At 32.1% G+C, this 22,961-nt stretch overlaps 1 protein-coding gene across 2 annotated transcripts in view; it reads right to left on the reverse strand.

The window, feature by feature from the left end:
- Positions 1-22,961, reverse strand: part of LOC139501535 (basement membrane-specific heparan sulfate proteoglycan core protein-like) — a 182,659-nt gene that overhangs the window by 152,436 nt on the left and 7,262 nt on the right. For both annotated transcript variants that reach the window (XM_071290646.1, XM_071290645.1), the window contains exon 2: positions 14,249-14,396. In XM_071290646.1, the coding sequence (XP_071146747.1) occupies positions 14,249-14,396 (148 nt within the window). The remainder of the gene's footprint in view (positions 1-14,248; positions 14,397-22,961) is intronic.

The raw sequence follows: 22,961 nt of genomic DNA on the forward strand, positions 1-22,961 counted from the left end.
CATGATATTTATTCCTGTTGGAACAAATATTCTATACCATTTATTCCGTTAGGAACATATACTGTAATATTTATTCCTGTGGAAATATTATTCCAGAATATATTTTCCTTTTGGAACTTATATCATTCTATTCCGTGACATCCTAAGGATACTTCTATTTTCGTGGGATTCAATTTTCATGGATGGGAGAAAACAAACATTTTCAACAATATTTGATTTTGTGGTTTCACCAATCTAGGCATACAAAGACTATAGAAAATTTGTAGTTCATTAAACATTTGTATTCATGGTTCACCTGTACCCACAAAAAACAACGAAAAATTGGTATCCAACAAAGAATAATAAATTAAAATAAATTTATTCCAAACTTTTTAAACTAGTGCATTATAAGCTTAACATTTTGTATTGACACCTGGCTATTGTTGCAGACGTTTACCTTTTAATGTGTCTTTTTTGTTTTTTTATGTGTTGGTTTGCTGTCTAATTGATATATTCAAAAAAACTCCTTTCAGAAGACTTCATCTATCAAGAATTGACTTCTAAAGATGGGCAATTCAAGCAATCATGACCAAAAACAAAAGATTTTTTATCAGCCTTTGTAGATATCAGCATTAAATGGGTGAGTTTTAATAGAGGAAATGTGTGTCTGGCATATACAATTTTCAGCCTGCTATAATCATTACTCCTACTCATATTTACAACTTATTCCTACTCTTATTTTCAAATATTCCTCCTCTAATTCTATTATTTTCAAATATTTAATTTTCTTTAAAGTGACTTTTAAGTGTCATTAATTATCTTTTTCATTCAAACTGATCTTCAAATGTTTATAATTTTCTTCGGTATAGACAAAAATTACCACATCCCACCTAAGATTTTCAAGTTTTTCACATGTAAACATGAAAACGTCTGGCAATTTAACTGATGCACCAAAGCAGAAGGTCATCATCCGATGTTATTACATTAGTAAAGAATGTTAACGATTCAAACAGACCTTTTTCTTTTATGTATAATTGGTAACTTGTAATATCCCTCTCTTTTATGTAATTGGTACCTTAACAATTAATGGTAATATCAAACGATTTTTCATAAACGAGGAACAGATATAAGATCATAAAAAATAAATACTTTCCAATAGATAATTACAGTCTATAAAAATAGTCTATGAGATTCTTCTCAGATCTCTCTGGAATTTCCAACCACAAATTAATTCAACATAAGAAAATGAATCAGTGTACAAGTGCTTGTACCTAGGAGTCTTTACTAGACCCACCAGCCAAAGCTTGTAAAATTCTATTAGGTCTATAAGAAAATGTACTGCGTGCAGTCTAAATTAGATTCAATATATAAAGATTCTCCAAAATGTGCTGCAAAACTTGATTGTGAAGACTGACCCACTGCTTTAAGCACACCTAAACTCTTCATGTGTTTTTACTTTTCTTTACTTTGTTGTGTTTGGTTGGGTTGATGTCTAATTGACCATTCTTTTTCCCTTACCACACTATTACAGGATCGCAAGGCTGTGATTTTGTGAATTTCACTTTTAAAAATCAGATGAAAAATCCAGGTGTTTCGTTTAGTAATTAATCTCTAATTTTCCAGAAATCTGGCAATTCTGTTTTAATTCATTTTAGACAACAGGTGCATAGTGACTTTTGCAGTGAAACAGAAACAGAGGATCTATGAACCATACACTATATAACTTAATAAAATTGAAACATGCAGTTTTCATTTTGGTTAAAATTTATTTTGCTTGCCAATCCTTGTGACTGAGATATTTTGCATATATTTGAGCTTGTTTTTCATTTAACAATGCTTCACTGCTTGTTTTTAATTTCATAATCTACAAGAACACACCCGGGATATTGCGGGCATTTAGAACTTGGTTGAAAGTATGTAAACTGTTGTAAGATGAATTTTTGAAAGGGGCAGCCCTGATGTTCTGACACCCCGTTAGTCCGACACCCCATTGGTCCGACACCCCACTAGTCCAACACCCCATTGGTCCGACACCCCATTAGTCCGACACCCTATTGGTCTGACTCACCAATAGTCCGACCAATACATTTGTAGTACTAAGCTGGTACACAGAAACTTACTAAATTGTGAACCTAGTGTTATACAATTTTTTAGAGAGCAATCAGGGACACATCGGTAACCTACTATTATGTAAATGTTTATCTTTACGAGGAACAACATATTAAGATAAATTGCATACCGAAACTGAACACACGGGCCCAAACACATACTTTCGACATCATTTAACCCACTATCCGAACGAAATTTCTTACCCCTCACCCCTCCATTGCGGGAGATGCAAACAACAATCATCATCTTCAACTCATTTATTGGTAAATGAATTGATTCAATATTGTTGATTAAAGATATTCATTCATTGGTTAGTTTAACCGAAACCGAAAACTGAGTGCTTTTTGTATTTAGATCTATTGTATTTGAAATAAAAGTGAACACAAATTCAGGAATTTTGCGACTTTGATCTAGGTACCCCTAGTGTATCTTTGTCAAAGGCAACAAATAAATCGATCTGTAAGTATACAAAAATTAAGGACAATACAAATGTTCAAGTTAAACAATCATTTTTGTTCAGGGGCCAGCTGCAACACGCTTCCGAGTGCGGGAGTTTCTCGCTGCATTGAAGACCCATAAGTGGCCTTCGGCTGTTGTCTGTTCTTTGGTCGGATTGTTGTCTCTTTTACACATTCCCAATTTCCATGCTCAATTTGACTATTAAGTAAAAATAAAAGTTGCATGTTTAAAACAAAAACTCGCACTCACAACCTGAAATGTAACTAGGTGATCTGGAAGGATATAAACCACAGACACGACAAAGAAACTCTCACCAGATAGATGTTCGGTATATTCTTACTTGTTACCGGTATTCGAATGTGCAATAGTAGTTTCACGGAACCAAGGAAAAAAACCACGTACATGTATATAATTACAAAAAGCATCTAGCTAGGCAACGTATCAAAATATCAACAAAATAATTGCAGGTTCAAATACTAGTATTAGAAGTAATGTTATGGCAGTTCTGCGTTTGTGTTTATACGCCCGTCAAAATTTTGACTGTATGTATTATGATATACAAATGTCCGTCTGTCCATCTGTCTGTCCGGTGTAAAAATGTTGCACCGTAACTTGAGAACGACTCATCCAAATTTCATGAAAAACATACATGTACATGTAGTTGTTTCTTATGATGGTCAAACGATCTGTATACTTTTTGATGAAAATAAGATTAAACATTTTTGAGTTACTAAAACGAGGGGTGTATTTTTTTCACATGTCGCGCCGTATCTCAAAAGCCATTTATGATTTATTGCTTAAAACTTAACACACTTCTTAGTTTTATTAATCTAAAGATCTATATACTTTTTGGTGATGTCAGATTCAAATTTTATTTTTAAGTCATTGAGTATTTTGTAAAAGAAAAAGGGGAGGGGTGCTCACATGTCGCGCCATATTTCAAAAACGATTTATGATAATGGCTTTAAACTTTACAAAATTCTTAGTTATATCAATGTAAAGATCTATATACTTTTTGGTGATGACTCAAATTATGTTTTTGAGTTATTAAATATTTTGTAAAATAAGGGGGAGGGGTTCTAGCATGTCGCGCCGTATCTTACGATTTATGATTATTGCTTATAACTTTATTCACTTCTAAGTTATATTAATTTAAAGATCTGTATACTTTTTGGTGATGATTCAAAATTTTATTTTAGAGTAATTGATTTTTCGGTACAAAAAAAAGGGGGTCCCACATTCCGCGCCATACAATTGTATGTCAGAAACTTTAATTTATGATTATTGCATAAAAATTAATACACAAGACATGGCGCAGCTGTTCTTTAAACAAGTATTGCTGTGCATATCACAGGGACTCGTTTAGCAGATTAAAATTTTGTTAATTAATGTTTTTTATATTTTTTTTAGTATTTCCTGTCTATTTGTATTACTTTATTAACGTATTTGACGATGCCTTCGATATTTCTTTGTTTTCTAGCAATGTGCACTTTACTATCCATATCCGTATACTGAAAAAAATAGATGCTGTAAATAAACATGCGTCTTTAAGAGTTTCAATTTAAGTATAAGACATAAAAAAAAACCTGTTAAAATTCACACAGCTTTTCGTATATTTGATACCAATTCCAAGATTCAACAATAACGCCTCAGATATTTTGAGAACTGGTTTGGACACGATCACGCTGAGGAATATGTATAATGACATTAACCCGGAACAACAAGTTCTGATTATAAGTTATTGTCTCGTTTTCTCGGTAAGATATTAGTCTTGAGTCTATTGTCCACACGGCGAATGATCAGTGTTTCAATGTGAGTGTCATACTCAATTTAACTATAAGCCCATTATGCCTGTCTTAGACATATGATTGTTCTTTCGTGTATCATTCCTGCTAGGTTCAAAACCTTTTTGACAAATTTCAACAACTGAGTAAATGACTAGAAGAGTGTAAATAATAATACCTCGGATATATAGCTTTGGAAACTTATTAGAGCAATTGACCCAAAAGTAATTAGCCATTGCAAAGTGTTGAAGAAGAAATAAATGTGAAAGTCAAGAGATGAAATTCCCGATGGTATCATTCACTCACACGCTCAAATGAATGATAAAGAACAATAAACAATATATGTTTTTATTTTGTACATCAGATGTACTGTATGGTCACTTAATAACTATTCAATGGTGGTGTGTATCAATGCTTTTTCCACCTAAATCAATATTATAAGTGCACACAATCTTGAAATTGAAAGAGGTAGATACATGCAAGTTAACAGAGAAGAAAGGTTGTGCAAATTATGTCATAATAAAAATATAGAAGACGAAAAACATTTTATCTTGCATTGCACAAAATATGAATCACAAAGAAATGTTCTTATATCAAAATTGTCCAATTTTAAAAATTATGACAAACAATCTAAAACTAAGGATGAATATATCAAACTATTACTTAATAACAAGTGTAGAAAAACACTTAGATTAATAACATCTTTTATTAATCAATCATTTGAATTCAGGAAAAATGTCCTTATAAATGAGTAATATGAACAATTTGAAGCTATAACATATACAATATACTTATGTCAGTAGTCTATTCTTACAAATTAACCTATATATATTGATATTTATAACTGCACATTTCATTGTTCGAAATGTGCACAATGATATGCTACGGTAAGTATTGTTCAATTGCTGCATCATTACTATTAGTATACTAGTTGTATGGGCCGTTGCCAATTATTGTAATTGAGTTTGTGCCAATAAATATATATATGTATAAAGAAGATGTGTTATGATTGCCAATGAATCAACTCTCCACACGAGACCAAAATGACACAGAAATTTACAACTATAGGTCACCGTACGCGTATGCCTTCAGCAATGAGCAAAGTCCATAACGCTTGGTCAGCTATAAAAGGCCCTTGAAATGACATGTATGTAAAACAATTCAAACGAGAAAACTAACGGCCTTATCTATAAAAGAAAAATGAACGAAAAACAAATATGTAACACATAAACAAACGACAACCACTGAATTACAGCTGGCTCCTGACTTGTGACAGGCACAAGAACAAACTATACAAGTTAGGTGAAAACGGCTTTACTCAACAGGTGAAAAGACAAGTGGACGTTGTCATTAACTTGTACATCCAAACAACAAATAGACGCTAGGAACAGATCTGTAAGCATGTTTTTGAGTGTTTGAATTTTATATATCTTTTAATGTACGAATGCAGTTTGCAATTATGTTTTCGTCCATTCAGTATTTCAAGCATTTGCATAGTTATATATAATGTCATAATCTATGTTAAAAGTGTCGGACTAACGGGGTGTCGGAATATCGGGGCGACCCCTTTTTGAAAAATATTTTCTGGAGAATTTCAGAAAAGGTACCAAAACTGCAGAGGCGGATTAAGATGGTTTTCAGGCGACCCTGGAACCCCCTTTTTGAAAAAAACGGTTGATAACAAAGGGAATCAATGAATAAAATTGAGAATGGAAATGGGGAATGTGTCAAAGAGACAACAACCCGACCATAGAAAAAAACAACAGCAGAAGGTCACCAACAGGTCTTAAATGTAGCGAGAAATTACTGCACCCGGAGGTGTCCTTCAGCTGGCCCCTAATCAAATATATACTAGTTCAGTGATAACGAACGCCATACTAGTTTCCAAATTGTTACAAGAAACTAAAATTAAAATAATACAAGACTAACAAAGGCCAGAGGCTCCTGACTTGGGACAGGCGCAAAAATGTGGCGGGGTTAAACATGTTTATGAGATCTCAACCCTCCCCCTATACCTCTAGCCAATGTAGAAAAGTAAACTCAAACAATACGCACATTTAAAATTCAGTTCAAGAAGTCTGTCAGAGTCTGATGTCAGAAAAGGAAACCAAAGAAAATAAACAAAATGACAATAATACATAAATAACAACACACTACTAGCAGTTAACTGACAGGCCAGCTCCAGACTTCAATTAAACTGATTGAAAGATTGTGATTTCATCATATGAATATCAGGCACAATCCTTCCGTTAGGGGTTTAGTATCATACCATCATAACATATATATGAGAAGAACATAACCCGTGTCATGCAAACAACTGGTTTTTGAATAAATGTGTTTAGTTCTGATGCAAAGACCCTATAAGTGAATCAATATTAACGCCAAAAAATGCAATCTTTAATGACCTGACAACAATATAAGCATATCTTGAGCAGGGCCCCCTCTTAGGCAGTGGGCCCCACATATGAAAATTATGAAATTATGAAAATCCGCCACTGACAATTATTTTAATCCATTCTTCATTTTTCTATTAAATTCCATAATTTTCACATTTTTGTATACTATGAGCATACATATATTATAAAGTGTAAGTGTAAAGTGTATTTGCTATCAAGTATTTGTATAGTACTATACAAATCCTTGTTGCTATTAACAATCCATTCCCATTTGATTCTCCACTGCGATCATCTAGAGGGTCTCTAATATAGTACATACATGCATTATAGGAGACTGAGTATAATCATAGTAATAAATGAAGAATAACCCGAAAAATAATTGTCCTATTCCAGAATTTTTAATATGAAAATAATATGTTTATAAAAGTTAAAAACCAGAAGTCTTTCATGACTTAAAAGTTGGCCCAATGTCGAAAAACAATACCGGGACATCTTTTTTTTTCGTTTTTCTCCCAAAATAACCCAAACTGAATAATCATAAGAATGGATGACAAATGTGACTATGTCATGTAACTATAGGACACAGAGGCATGATGATAAATTTATTGTGGAAGGAAGAGAAGTGACACATAAAATGAGGTCTTCTCCTTTAATAGTATAGATTTGCTGTATAAAGATAAGAAGATGTGAGGCAACTCTCCACAACAGACAAAATGCCATAGAAGTTTGTAACTATAGGTCATCATATGGCCTTTAACAATGAGCAAAACCAATACCACATAGCCCCACATGACAAAAATATATTTTTCCCCATAACAAACAAGAAAAAACATTTTTTTTTTAAATTCAATGATGTATTCATATTTTTCCCTAACTTCAATAGAATAACTAGATGTGTCAAAGTGACTCAAACGGTCCCGTCTCAAAAAGTTGACAAAATCTACAATTTCAATAACACATGTGGACACAAACATGATGGTAGTCTCAAATATCAAAAATCAGCTCAAAATCTGGAGGCATATAGAAAAAAAAGTCTGTAATCTGTGATTTTCAACAATTTTCAAAGTTGTAAACCGTTAATTTTGGAAAAAATTAGCAAAGTGGAACAAAACTGAAACTTGATCTGTAACTCACACACCAAAATTCAGCCCAATATCTGAAAGAGTTTAGAAAAAAAGACTGTATAACTGTGATTTTCAACAATTTATCAAAGTCCATAGCCCGTAATATCGACAAAAATAAGTGGAGTGGAACAAAACATAAACTTGATCTGTAACTCATCATGAGTAACTCACATATCAAAAATCAGTCCATATCTGAAAGTGTTAAGAAAAAAAGTCTGTATAACTGTGATTTTCAACAATTTATCAAAGTCCAAAATTTGCAGAGCAGAACGAAACTTTAACTTGATCTGTAACTCATTTTATCATGGTTAACTCACATACCAAAAATCAGCCTAATATCTGAAGGCGTTTAGAAAAAACTCTGTATATTGGTTTGTTGAGGAATGACGGAATGATGGAATTACGGAATTTCAGACCAGGGAAAAACTATATGGCACCGACAACTTTGTTGCAGGGCCATAAAAACCGTTTTCTTAAACTCTAATAAAAACAAATGCTTTTTATTGAAGTCATTTTAAACAATGGTAAAGAATACTAAAATAGATGAAAACCTCCCTCACCTTTTTCCAGAAAAAAATATAGTTGTCTTACTGTACATTGATCAAACTTTTTTAAGGGCACTCTGACTCCCATCAAATTGCACTTTACGTACTTATCATCAAATGCAGGAAAAAAAGTCACAGCAATAAAAGTCACAGGTCCGTTTACCTTATCATCACATGAAATATGCAATTGAAATAGTAAGGTACATAAAAAAACAAATAGTTTAGTGAAACCGTAATTGCTTTGACATGCAATATGACATTTTGGTGGCAGTTATAACATTTCCATTTGTGAATTCATAATAACCAATTTCACAGTCATTTATTTTGATGGCAATTGATTTCACAAAGTTGTTAAAAGTTTAACTGTAATTTAGTCAAGTATTTATACATATACTTAAGCAATTTCTTTAGAACCATGTTGACAGCTAAAACACTATTCTTTATGATTTTTTTTCATTATTCTCTATTTTTTTTTAATTATTTTTTCACTTTTTTTTGTCAATTCTTTATTTTTTTTAGCCCAATTCTCTATTTTCCCCATCAATTTTCTAGACTGAAACCCCATCAAGACCTTTTGATATTAATTTTTTTATTTTTTTTTTGCAATTTAAGATTATTTACTTTTTCTAGACTGAAACCCCATCAAGACCTTTTGATATTTATTTTTGCAATTTAAGATTATTCACATTGTTAAAATAGTGGTGTCATATTGCTAATTAAAGGAAAGTGTTGAAATTGTTTTTTAAGTGATCCTATTTTGCGAAAATAATGTGGCAGAATTTGGCACTCAACTTGAAACATGTAGCATAAATTTTCAATTTCCATGATTTTCGTTATTTTAAGCATTACAGCTTTTATGAAAAAAAACAAGTATGAGCACTTTACTCAGAAAGAATTTTAAGTTTGGCTCTGAAACAAAATCCATTAATTAGCATCTTCCAAACAATAACACCTCTCTACAGACAAAAGTACACAGTAGAATTCAGTAAGTGTAGCTTAACCCCTTACACAAAATGTCAAGGTCATAGTAATAGAAGTGCCATCCATCCTAATTTAGGAACATATGCAGCTGTGTTACTTCTTCAAAAGAAATACCCAAAAGTACTTATTTCTACTTCTAATTGATGAAATCCATCACCTCTACAAATTTATAAATACAATAGAAACTTAAGGTCAAGTTATACTAAATAGGCTGATGTCACAGAAATTTCAGATTAAAATCTAATTTTCACCAATTTTATTTGCTATCTAAACAAATGTTGTATTTTGAAAGAATTCAATCAGTTATAATTTAGAAATAAGATAAAACCATTGTGTTTTCTTTTCCAATTTTTTCATTGTACAAGCAAAAGTTATATGTAAAATGATACCCAAACCAGTGTCTGACTTAGCTCTTTTACTGTTTCTTGACCTTAACTCTTCATATAATTAATGTTTCATGATCAGTTCAAATGTTTTTCTCTTAAATATATAAGTCTACTATACAAAAATGTATATAAGATATCATCTTGATTTAAATGGCCACTTTCCAAACATAACCAAATGTAAATATTATCTCTGTGTCTATACTCTGCTACTTAACCTAGACACTTAATGTCACAGAGATCTTTTAACCTGTGTCAAAGAATGTAGATCTTTTAAGATTTTATTTGTTATTTACAAGTCAGAATTTTTTATTTAATTTTTGTCCAATGTGAAACACTGTCCTTTATTTAATTAACGAGAAACATTCATAAATCCATGCAATTAAAGTAGTGAAGGGTAAAGAAGAATGGACCCTTTTAAATATGGAGCTACATACATGGTTACTGCATAGAATTTTTACAAGTCCCACTCCTAATGCTGAATTAAATGTTTCCTCCTTTGTTGCCCTACCCACTTCCCCCTTTTTTTTAAATCCTGGATCTGAATTTGAAAAAGGTCATTGCATGATTTTAATTGTGATGAATATTAATTCACAAATCTATATGCAATAACCACATATATGCGTTCACTTTTCTACATTGGCTAGAGGTATAGGGGGAGGGTTGAGATCTCACAAACATGTTTAACCCCACCGCATTTTTGCGCCTGTCCCAAGTCAGGAGCCTCTGGCCTTTGTTAGTCTTGTATTATTTTAATTTTAGTTTCTTGTGTACAATTTGGAAATTAGTATGGCGTTCATTATCACTGAACTAGTATATATTTGTTTAGGGGCCAGCTGAAGGACGCCTCCCGGTGTGGGAATTTCTCGCTACATTGAAGACAGTGTTGGTGACCTTCTGCTGCTGTTTTTTTCTATGGTGGGGTTGTTGTCTCTTTGGCACATTCCCTATTTCCATTCTCAATTTTATAATATAGTATACATTAATTAATTACCCTATGTATAACAATAACTACAGCTTTCTTATTTTATGAGTCATGATTTTTTAGAGCCCCACCTATTGATAAAATTATTACTATCATAAGTCTTAAAAGGTGTACACCTATATGTATATTTATTCTTCATAAAGATCAAACACTATTATAAGTCCACCACATTTGTTTTTTTCAAAATTTATCTCTCACCAGAGGTCGGTCATTTTAAAACATATCAACCATCTCATATACATTCGACGTATTTACGCATCTGCAGATATACCAAAAAATATTATGTGATCCCAAGCTCAAGACTATTATACGTTTTTCCTCTGTCCCTTTTAGTATCTTTTGTCCCTCTTTTCAAACAATTAAGTCGGCTACACAATTGAATACTAGCAGTAGAAAATAATCAGTTGCCCATCTGCATACTTGAAAGTTTATAAAATTAAAGCTCAGGATCACTTAATGTTTATTGGTAAATCTGCAGATGCATATATATACCTCAACATATTTGATACGGTTGATAAGTCTTTAAATGACCGACCTCTAGTACTATAAAACATGAAACTGATTTGACCTAAGCTCAAAGCCCCTTTTCATCACTTGATAAAACATGAAACTGATTAGACCTAGGCTCAAAGCCCCTTTTCATCACTTGATAAAACATGAAACTGATTTGACCTAGGCTCAAAGCCCCTTTTCAACACTTGATAAAACATGAAACTGATTTGACCTAGGCTCAAAGCCCCTTTTCATCACTTGATAAAACATGAAACTGATTCGACCTAGGCTCAAAGCCCCTTTTCATCACTTGATAAAATATGAAACTGATTCGACCTAGGCTCAAAGCCCCTTTTCATCACTTGATAAAACATAAAACTGATTTGACCTAGGCTCAAAGCCCCTTTTCATCTCTTTGTTAAAACTTTAAAACTTATTATACTTAAGCTCAAAGCCCCTTTTCATCGCCTGGTAAAAACTTTAATCTTATTCTTACTTACGAAAGCTTAAAGACCCTTTTTGTCACCAGATAAAAACTTTAAACTTATGTTACCTAAGACTCAAAACACATTTTCATCTTAAGGTTAAACTTTAAACTGATGCTACCTTATTTTCAAAGCCCCTTTTCCTCTCTGTATCAAAACTTCAAAGTTTTGTTACCTAAGTTCATGCCAAACCCCCATTTCATCTCCTAATAAAACCTTTACAAATCACCCATTCAAGAATCTGTAACATCTTTGTCCCATAAGATTCAGATGTATTACATATAAAATGAATTTGATGTTTACACTAACATGACAGGGTGTTAATGAAAAAGAGTTGAAGAACGTTTATGTACTTTTACATGAATATACAAGATCAGAAAAACCATTTGTACCTTATGAAATACAGACTACAGAATAACTGTTCCAGGAACAAATATATGATGGAATGTCTAAAACAAACATTGACAAAGTGTACAGAGGCAGAACAAATATAGACTGACATCCTAACATCTACATCATAGATAAGTTGTCTCATTGAAAATCATACCACATCTTCTAATTTCATATTATTATTAGGATCAGATATAACCAAATTAGCACAAGAATATAGCTACATAAAAATAAGAAGATGTGGTTATAATGATTGCCAATGAGACAGCTGTCCGCAAAAGACCAAATGACAATGAGCCAAACCTATGCAGTATAGTCAGCTATAAAAGGCCATGATATAACAAATATGAACATTTTTAAAGCAGTCAAGTAATTCTTATGAAAACTATATTGAAAATTATAGAATGACATTAGTAAAACAAAACAGACATAGCTTTTTTTCAATTTAAACTTAAACAATTTAGCATGTAAAAAAATTAAAAAGTAACTGTATCCAAAAATTGACAACTATTTTTACATTTGCCAACAGCAAACAAGCAAAAACTTCAAATAAACATTTTCAATTTTTGTTTACGGCTATAAATAAATCAATGACAAACAAGATGAAGAGAAATCTGTGAAGATTCTGACCCTGAACATGTAAGTCTCACATATCATCTACGATCTTTACCTCAGGTCATGTGATCTTTACCTCGGGTCATGTAAAAACATCAGACTCTGTCCCTCGGCTCAGTCATGTAAACAGGATAAGTTGTCTTTATTTAAAACTGAGATAGGCCACATGCAGTTATCTGATGTTATTATTTGTAGCCAAAAGATTATGTACATTTTATATTTTATAGTGTAAACTTGATCAAATTTTGTCATATTGCTTTTCAACAATGACCAAAGTCACCAAAGTTCTTAGAAATCTTAAGCAAGCCAAAATATCGTTACAAAAAAAGTATAATTGGGAGTCCTAAGTATATTATATAGCTTTGCAAGTGTAAATTTGAACTTATTTGGTCAAATAGGTTTTCCTCTATGACCAAAGGTCTAAGAAAACTCTTGTCAGCCAAAACATCTTACCTTTTTACTAGTTTTCTTATACATTGTTTTTGTAATGCTTTGATCTTTGTATTCAATTTTAATCTGAAGTTTTTTGTTCCCTTTGTCCTGTTTTTTTTTTTTTTTTAATATTTTTCTTGTTTAGTGTTGTTTTTTTGTTGTTGTTGCATGCATGGGTGACAATTTTTATTTGATTCCAGATTTGATAAATATTAAAAGATCTTCACACATAAAAGAAGTGATAAATTGAATTATGACAATGTATTAAGATATTTTATGAGTGGGGGAGTCTCATAAAACAATAACATATCAATTCAGTTTGACTAACAAATGTCTTCCAGACATACAATGCTCATGTAATATGTAGGTAATGTATCATTGCTTCAAATGTTTTTAACTTTTACCACAGTCTAAGTGTGCCACAAATGTACACATAACCAAATTAGGACATGGGTTCAGTGTATACTGTATAACCCTACTAATCAATCAACACCTTTCATAAAAAGGTCTAAGAACACTGAGTGAGTGAGTGAGTTAATTCGAAGTGCATTTCTTTTAGACAATAAATTCAAATTCAAAATTCAAATTCACACCATTTCTATCTCAAAAACATTTTTACAGGGTAGTTAACTACTAGTGGGACAAATAATATCAAAATTATAGAAACTTCTACCAGCTCTAACTCAAAATATTGACAATTCTGTGTTAAGGGGGTCTAAAATTCAGTTTGACAGACGTAATCAAATTTGACCTTTTTGAACTGGAACAAATCACTACAAATAACATAAAGATTCAGCACCCAAATTTTTTAAACATGTAATTCATCCACCTTCTTAATATTTCATGCAAAGAAATAAATTGGGAAAGTGTATCAAATTAAAAATCCAAGTTATACACTGTTCCCACTAGGGACTATATTAAGTACGATAACTGTGTCCTTGGAACTAATAGAGCTAAATATGTAATTTTAGTATTATACTAGACCACACCTGACCTTATGTAATAATTTCATTGCATAAAATTAAAAAAAGTAAACAATTATGTCTTTCTTATCCTTAAAATGATAACAGTTACAAGAAATGTGTTTACCTCTGTAACTGACTTTTTCGTCAGTGTCACCACTGCCCTCTGGTGTTGATCCTGATTCATCATTTAAAAAATCTTCATCATCTGTTACGGAACGTTTTTCTACTTTATGTAATGATAATTCTTCATCTAAAAATTCAAAATCTTTTTCCTGAAAAACATAAAATTAAGAGTTACTACCATGACTACTATCAAAATGATATTGGAATTTTTTATTTTTTTTTTTAAATAGAATACATTATGTAACTTTTAAAATGAAATTCTACATTTTGTACATGTAAGTAAAGTAAACATTTTTTGTACATAAATTAGGTCGTTAGTTTTCTTCGTATGAATTGTCATTTCGGGTCCTGACAATGTGGTATGGGCTTTGCTCATTGTTGAAGGCAGTATTTTAGGTAAAGGGGGCCTAAAACTAAATTTTTAAGATAAAATATTCTTTATTATGCTGAGGACAACCCATGCTTTGCATTTTTATTTTGGAAGGGGAGGGTGCAGCAGCCCGCCACAATCTCGCTTGCATCTGCCCCTGATCCTTAGTTTTTCATTTTTCAGCTTTGAAAACCAGCTATGTCATTTGATCTTCTTGTCTCATTGGCAATCGTACTACATTTATTTATTTTTAAATACTTCCCAGGTGAGGTATACATGCACTCCACTTTTCCTTTATTTCTAAAAAAATTTCTCAGTATATGTTAAAGTGACACATCAGTTTACTGACCTTTTCTGCTATCAAATTTCATTGACAGCTATAAAATTAAAATCTGAATGAAATTTAAAACTCCAGGTTTTGTCAATAAACTTTAATACATACATGTCAATGACATAAACTATATTCAGTTTCAATGTTGTTAATCTATACATACATGGCTGACCTTCGGAAGAAACCAAATACTACATGCAATGTATGCTACATTTACATGATTAAACCTTATATGTATATTTATTTACATGTTCATCATATGTTGCATTAATTATAAATTACTCAGTAAAAAAAATATATACTTTAAATTGGATTTTTTAACCCTCAAAGACAGGATTCTCAAAACTTTTTATTTTTTTCCCCTTGTGGTCCTTGAAGAAAAAATTTCACTATTATTTCTATTGCAATATACCAAATTGTCACGTGTCTTTTGCAAAATTCTGGTGAAATACCTTAGAATCACCACATTTTCTAACTTTAAATGATCACATCTGCACCAAATACATGCAGGTTTATAAAACATGTCACTTTTTTGGTAATTAGATGACACACAAATAGCAGAAATTGAAAACATTGAGGAACTTTAAAATATATTCAGCAACATTGTATTGAGGTATAAAGAAGTAATTTCAAAATTCAAAATGTTTGATTGTAAAAAAAAAATCCATGAAAAACACAAAGTTCTGCGTTAAATAATCGGTAAACGGACAGAAAGTCACAGGACAAAAAGTAATAAATTTGGTAGGACAAAAAGTCACAAATAATATATACAGTGTATGTTGACAATTGTTTGAATATGTATGAAAAATATCTTGAAATATTTACTTTTTAATACATCTATATATTCATATTAAAGTTTAGGAAATGTGTCATTATACTTGAAAAATAAAGATTTATTTAGTTTTAATCGTGCAAAAGAAAGATTTCTTGGCACCTGATGTAGCCATTTAAGTGCCAAGCCACTCTGACATTTTTTTTCAACAATTATTTAATCATCTTTGATATTTTTTTGATAAATTTTGTTTACAAAGTTGGTTTATACACAATAGTTCAAGAAAAATACATTTTGTAGAAATAAGCGTTTTTTATTTAAAGAAAATAATCAGAAAAAATGAATTGTGACTTTTTGTCCTGTGACTTTTTGTCCGTTGCTTTTTGTCTGTGACTTTTTGTCCTGTGACTTTCTGTCCTACATTTAAATAATCATAGGTATATACATATAAGGTCAGATATTTCATTTAAAGATGCCACAACCCCTAAAACTAACAAAGTGTAGGTCTGCACATGTACATCTATGTGATTAAAAATTTTCAAACATAAATTTCAAAATATAATTTTGGCAATAAACCCATCATGATGAGATTAAGTCTAGACATTCACCTGTTGATTACAAATCTGCCTTCACTTTTATCTTCTCCATAAATCATTCTGAATATTAAAGCCTGATTAATCTTAATCCTATACACAGGTGACAATTATCTGTACCTTAAATCTTTTCAAGAGTTCACCAAAAAATTATCATATTTCCCAAATATATAATTATAGATTTTGTAAATTTGAGCTAAAATAAAGAGGGAATGCATTGGGTTTAAACACAAGAAAGGGCAATATGTGAAATGAGCCCCTAAAATATGTTACTACTAAATCTTTTCAGGGGTACAAAAATGTACAGATTATTAGGTTTTTGCAGATTCATAATTGTAGATTTTGTAAGATTTTTTTCAAATACAGAAGGAATTTTTCTGCTTTAAACTCATCAAAGTGCAAAAGCCCTGAGATGTAATGCTTCTGTTATAAACACACCAAAGGGAAATTGCCCAGAGATGTAATGCTTCTGCTTTAAACACATCAATGGGAAATTGCCCGGAGATGTAATGCTTCTGCTTTAAACACATTAATGGGAAATTGCCCAGAGATGTAATGCTTCTGCTTTAAACTCATCAATGGGTAATTGCCCAGAGATGTAATGCTTCTGTTTTAAACACATCAATGGGAAATTGCCCCAAATGTAATGCTTCTGCTTTAAACACATCAAAGGGAAATTGCCCAGAGATGTGATGCTTCTGTTTTAAACACATCAAAGGGAAATTGTCTAGAGTTGTTTTGCTTCTGCTTTAAACACATCAATGGGAAATTGCACAGAGATGTAATGCTTGTTTTAAACACATCAAAGGGAAATTGCCCAGAGATGTCTTGCTTCTGTTTTAAACACATCAAAGAGAAATTGCCCAGAGATGTGATGCTTCTGTTTTAAAAACATAAAAGGGAAATTGCCCAGAGATGTCTTGCTTCTGTTTTTAACACATCAAAGGGAAATTGCCCAGAGATGTGATGCTTCTGTTTTAAAAACATCAAAGGGAAATTGCCCAGAGATGTGATGTTTCTGTTTTAAACACATTAAAGGGAAATTGTCTAGAGTTGTTTTGCTTCTGCTTTAAACACATCAATGGGAAATTGCACAGAGATGTAATGCTTGTTTTAAACACATCAAAGGGAAATTGCCCAGAGATGTCTTGCTGCTGTTTTAAACACATCAAAGAGAAATTGCCCAGAGATGTGATGCTTCTGTTTTAAACACATCAAATGGAAATTGCCCAGAGATGTCTTGCTTCTGTTTTTAACACATCAAAGGGAAATTGCCCAGAGATGTGATGCTTCTGTTTTAAACACATCAAAGGGAAATTGCCCAGAGATGTCTTGCTTCTGTTTTAAACACATCAAAGAGAAATTGCACAGAGATGTAATGCTTCTGTTTTAAACACATCAAAGGGAAATTGCCCAGAGATGTAATGCATTTGCTTTAAACACATCAATCGGAAATTGCCAGGAGATGTAATGCTTCTGCTTTAAACACATCAATGGGAAATTGCCCAGAGATGTAATGCTTCTGCTTTAAACACATCAATGGGAAATTGCCCCAAATGTAATGCTTCTGTTTTAAACACATCAAAGGGAAATTGCCCAGAGATGTGATGCTTCTGTTTTAAACACATCAAAGGGAAATTGCCCAGAGATGTGATGCTTCTGTTTTTAACACATCAAAGGGAAATTGCCCAGAGATGTAATGCTTCTGTTTTAAACACATCAAAGGGAAATTGCCCAGAGATAGGATGCTTCTGTTTTTAACACATCAAAGGGAAATTGCCCAGAGATGTAATGCTTCTGTTTTGAACACATCAAAGGGAAATTGCCCAGAGATGTCTTGCTTCTGTTTTAAACACATCAAAGGGAAATCGCCCAGAGATGTGATGCTTCTGTTTTAAACACATCAAAGGGAAATTGCCCAGAGATGTCTTGCTTCTGTATTAAACACATCAAAGGGAAATTGCCCAGAGATGTCTTGCTTCTGTTTTAAACACATCAAAGGGAAATTGCCCAGAGATGTCTTGCTTCTGTTTTTAACACATCAATGGGAAATTGCCCAGAGATGTGATGCTTCTGTTTTAAACACATCAAAGGGAAATTGCCCAGAGATGTGATGCTTCTGTTTTTAACACATCAATGGGAAATTGCCCAGAGATGTGATGCTTCTGTTTTAAACACATCAAAGGGAAATTGCCAAGAGATGTGATGCTTCTGTTTTTAACACATCAAAGGGAAATTGCACAGAGATGTAATGCTTCTGTTTTAAACACATCAAAGGGAAATTGCCCAGAGATGTCTTGCTTCTGTTTTAAACACATCAAAGGGAAATTGCACAGAGATGTAATGCTTCTGTTTTAAACACATCAAAGGGAAATTTCCCAGAGATGTCTTGCTTCTGTTTTAAACACATCAAAGGGAAATTGCACAGAGATGTAATGCTTCTGTTTTAAACACATCAAAGGGAAATTGCCCAGAGATGTGATGCTCCTGTTCCTCTAAATTTTTAATCTTATTATTTTGAGGGGTACAGAAAAGTACTTCTTTACAGTTTTTACAGATAGATAATTATAGATTTTGTATATACATGTATATATGATCTTGAATAATACAGAAGAAATGTTTGATTTTAAACACATCAAAGGTCAATAGCTCTGAGATGTTATGCTGACTGATGCATAGGCTTTAAACACACCAAGGGCAATAGCTCTGAGATGAAATGCCTCCTATTTATTCAAAACAAAGAACATTATAGCCATGAGATGAGATGTCTCCATTCTAAGCACATCAAAGGACTAGTCCATACGAGATACTTCAGCTTTTATAAACACATAAATAGCCAATACCAGCACACTTTTAGCACTATTGGCCAATCAGGAAGCCAGATTCACCGGAGAGAACCATTGGCCATTTAGGAAGCCAGATTCACTTGAGAGAACCATGGCACAACCTTCGAAGGAAAACTGACAATCCATGTCAACTAAAATTGGATTTGAGTGCAACTGCCACATGCTGTGTTTAATCTCACCTCGGTGGTGAATTGTAAGTTATGTAGTTAGGTAACTGAGACAAGTAAACCACAGAGTCCACTAGATAGGAAAAAGAAAAGCATGTTAGCAAGCAGACAAAATATAAATGTCCCCTTTTGGACCTCTTTTTCTTCTTTTTTTGTTCTCACTCAATATATCTAAACTAACAATTATTTATGGACAACATTGAGGTATTATACTTTATGGCTTTTTGTTAAAGAAACTGTTCATGAGCCATTTAAACAGAATATTAATAAGTCTGTCAAACTGTCCATTTTCTTTGCTCAATGGAGATTTTATTTTAATACATTTTAAAACTAAAAAGAAATACATTTTATGGCACTATTAACTGACTTTTACATATACATTACATGTAAAGTATAGTGCATACAAAGCCCTTTTATTTGGGTCAGTCTACAGTAAACTTTTGCATATACAACTTATGACATCTACATGTATAAAGCCACAATCCCATTATCAGATCATATGTCGAATGTCTAACAAATCATTTCATTGATTTTATCCATTAACAACCAGTTTAAAAAACCATTGTAAGTTTAGATCAGCAACTTAAATTCTTTGTTTTTATTATTATCATTATTTGACAGATTTTTTAATGGAATATCTGTTCATTTTGGCAGCTCCAGTAGGGTACCCTCAGGTCACAAATTCACATATGAAAATTCCAAGGTCAATTTAAGCCTATCAAGCCTCCAAGGTTCAGATTATTCTTTTTTAAGCCACATCTACATTTGTAACATGTCTAGCGTATTCCATACAGTTAAATTTTCAATAATATTTTTAAATGCAGTGTATTTACTTGTAAAAGTCAGTCAGAAGTAATTCAAGTACTTAACTTCAGTTACAGCCTATAGCCAGGGCTGAGCAATCAATTTGTAAAGTGAGTTATTTTTTCTTTAAAAATTGACAAAATGCTAATATTAGTAGTTATCATGGTTATGGGGCAATTTGCAATTACTATGAAGTAAACCTGTATAAATCCCAAAATCCCATTCAAATGCACAAACAAGATAAAAACATGTAAGGTCAAAAATAAAATTCTAATTGCTTGACCAACTTATATAAAAAGCAGCCTATTGGAAAATTTTATGACACTTTTTTTCAGTAATATTTGTGCTCTAACATTTTTTTCTTGTCTGAAACAAGTAACCAATAATGATGACAAAAAACAATAAAAGAGGGACGAAAGATACCAAAGGGACAGTCAAACTCATAAATCGAAAAAAACTGACAACGCCATGGCTAAAAATGAAAAGGACAAACAGACAAACAATATTACACATGACACAACATAGAAAACTAAAGAATAAACAACACTCTAATTCGGTAGGTCACATTCATGAAAGGAAAGGGATTGTAGTTATGACATAAGGAACATATCCGATATCATTTGTGAAACGGTTATTCCATAACAGTCAACCAACTCGTGATGGCGTCCGTAAAATGTATGAAGGGATGATTTCAACTTCACCATTTGGAACTCTTGATTTTATAGCTTCCTTGTGAGCAACAACCCTCTATCAAGAAAATCATGATAGGAAATGCAAGCACGGGAATATTGTATTACTTGGGAGATATATACACCGTATGCAGGTGCTGCTGGAAAGTTGCTACTTAAAAATGGAAAGTTCACAATTGGAAAGTTGAAATCATCTTTAAGCAATACAGATCTTAATCAGAAAAACATGATAAATGCAGTTTTTACAGCTGCATATTTTATATTGTGTATATACAATGATATATATATATGTTCCAATTTTTGTAAACTGAATAAAGTAAAATCACTGAAAGTAATATTGCATAACATATCACATTAATATGCACTTGAACTTGCACAATAGTGTATCTGCCACAAAAGATCCACTCTGGGTGTTAAGCAAACAATCCATCAATCAATTCAGAGTTATTTCCCCTTAACTTCCTTAATTTTAACTATCTATATATCATACATTGTATATGTACCGATTCCTAAAAATAACCTTCTATCGGGGAAACATTTAATTGCAATGTAGCATTTTAGGGATATTGTCAGCAGAAAATTGTTTAACTCTAAACTGCACTGTACAATAAAATACAGTTTTTTCTCCAAAATCAAATACATTTACAGTGAAAACCATGATAAAAGCTAGTTGGGGAACTTGGTTATAAGTTTGTGTGTCTAAATGCATGCCCTGTTGCATAAATGAGGGTAGGAATACCCTTTCTCTTCAAGCATTTATTCCCTATTTTTGCTAGCATTTATGTCAAATGAACAGTCAGAACCTTAAAATTGTATTGTCAATCCTCAAATCACATCGTTTAGCAACATTTTTGATAAAAATGTAAATTATCCATCTTCAATGCTACTTTTAGCACAAATTTTATCTAATCATCTTATGGAGTGCCCTCATGTCCACCATCATAAATGCACTTTCTTATCTCAAACTTGACTGCATACTTGCACACATCTGTAAACTAAGTGCATTCACCTTGAGCATACAATACAGAGTTGCATTCTTTCAAACAAGGTTTAAAAGTATGAAAATCTCCCAGGGAGCCATTTCCTCGCCCCGCTTGGATAAAGATGTGGTTAAAAATCACATACTACTGTTACATCTTTTATAAAATATGGTTTTCCCTAGGATATTTAAATAATATTTTCATTTTTCATATTCAGTTCAACAGGTAAACTATCAAAAAAAGAAGTCTCCCAGATAACTGGTTGACAATAGTTATCTTTTGATAGATTTTTTCTTTGCCTTTTTGTTTATTGTGGTTAAGAGAATGATCAATTGAATAGTCCCAAGTGTATAAAAATATCCTGCCTTTTCCTATTCAGCTCATAAGGTAAGCTATTGAAAAAAGCTTGATTGATTTTTTATTGCTCATTTACAATCCGTGGCTAAAATTTCAGAACTTACTGAAAAAGATGTCTCACAGAAAATCTATTCCGTTTTGTTTGACAAAAGTTAAGACTTTTTGTTTACCTTTTTTAAATTTCCTGCCAAAAATGCCTTTTTTTACTAGTATAAAACAGAGAGAATTTTCACTTTTTGTTTAAATCAGTTCAACAGGTAAACTATAGAAATGGATATCTACCAAATAATCTCTTTTGTTTGTCAATAGTTATTTTCTAACAGATTTTTTCTTTACACTTTTTTGTTTAGAGGATATATGCATTGTGGTTTAGAGGATATGATTAATTGAGTAATTTTACACCATGATTTGTTTTTACACCTGATACTGAAGGTGAACAGATCCATCTTTTTATCTACCTTATCAGATTTACCTGTAGCCTACAGGTGAGAAAACCAGAGACATCAAACAAACAACAGCCACATTTGAATCATCCTATATCATACCACAAACTGTGACAGTTTAACAACTGGGTTTACACAGCTTTGTGATTTTATTTTTAATAATTTATTTTTTCATATCTTTTTTCTCAAGTCAGCAACCTTTTCATTTGATGTTTAGTTCATTTTCGGATGGGTTCAATGATACATGTACATGTGAAGACTTTTTAATATGTGAGTCAGCTTGTTAAATAAAATTTGATTGAAAGAATAGATGTGTACATCAGAAAACAATCAGAAAACATCAAATAACTTGTTCAAAACAA

This window comes from Mytilus edulis, chromosome 13, assembly GCF_963676685.1.
Source record: "Mytilus edulis chromosome 13, xbMytEdul2.2, whole genome shotgun sequence".
NCBI lineage: Eukaryota > Metazoa > Mollusca > Bivalvia > Mytilida > Mytilidae > Mytilus > Mytilus edulis.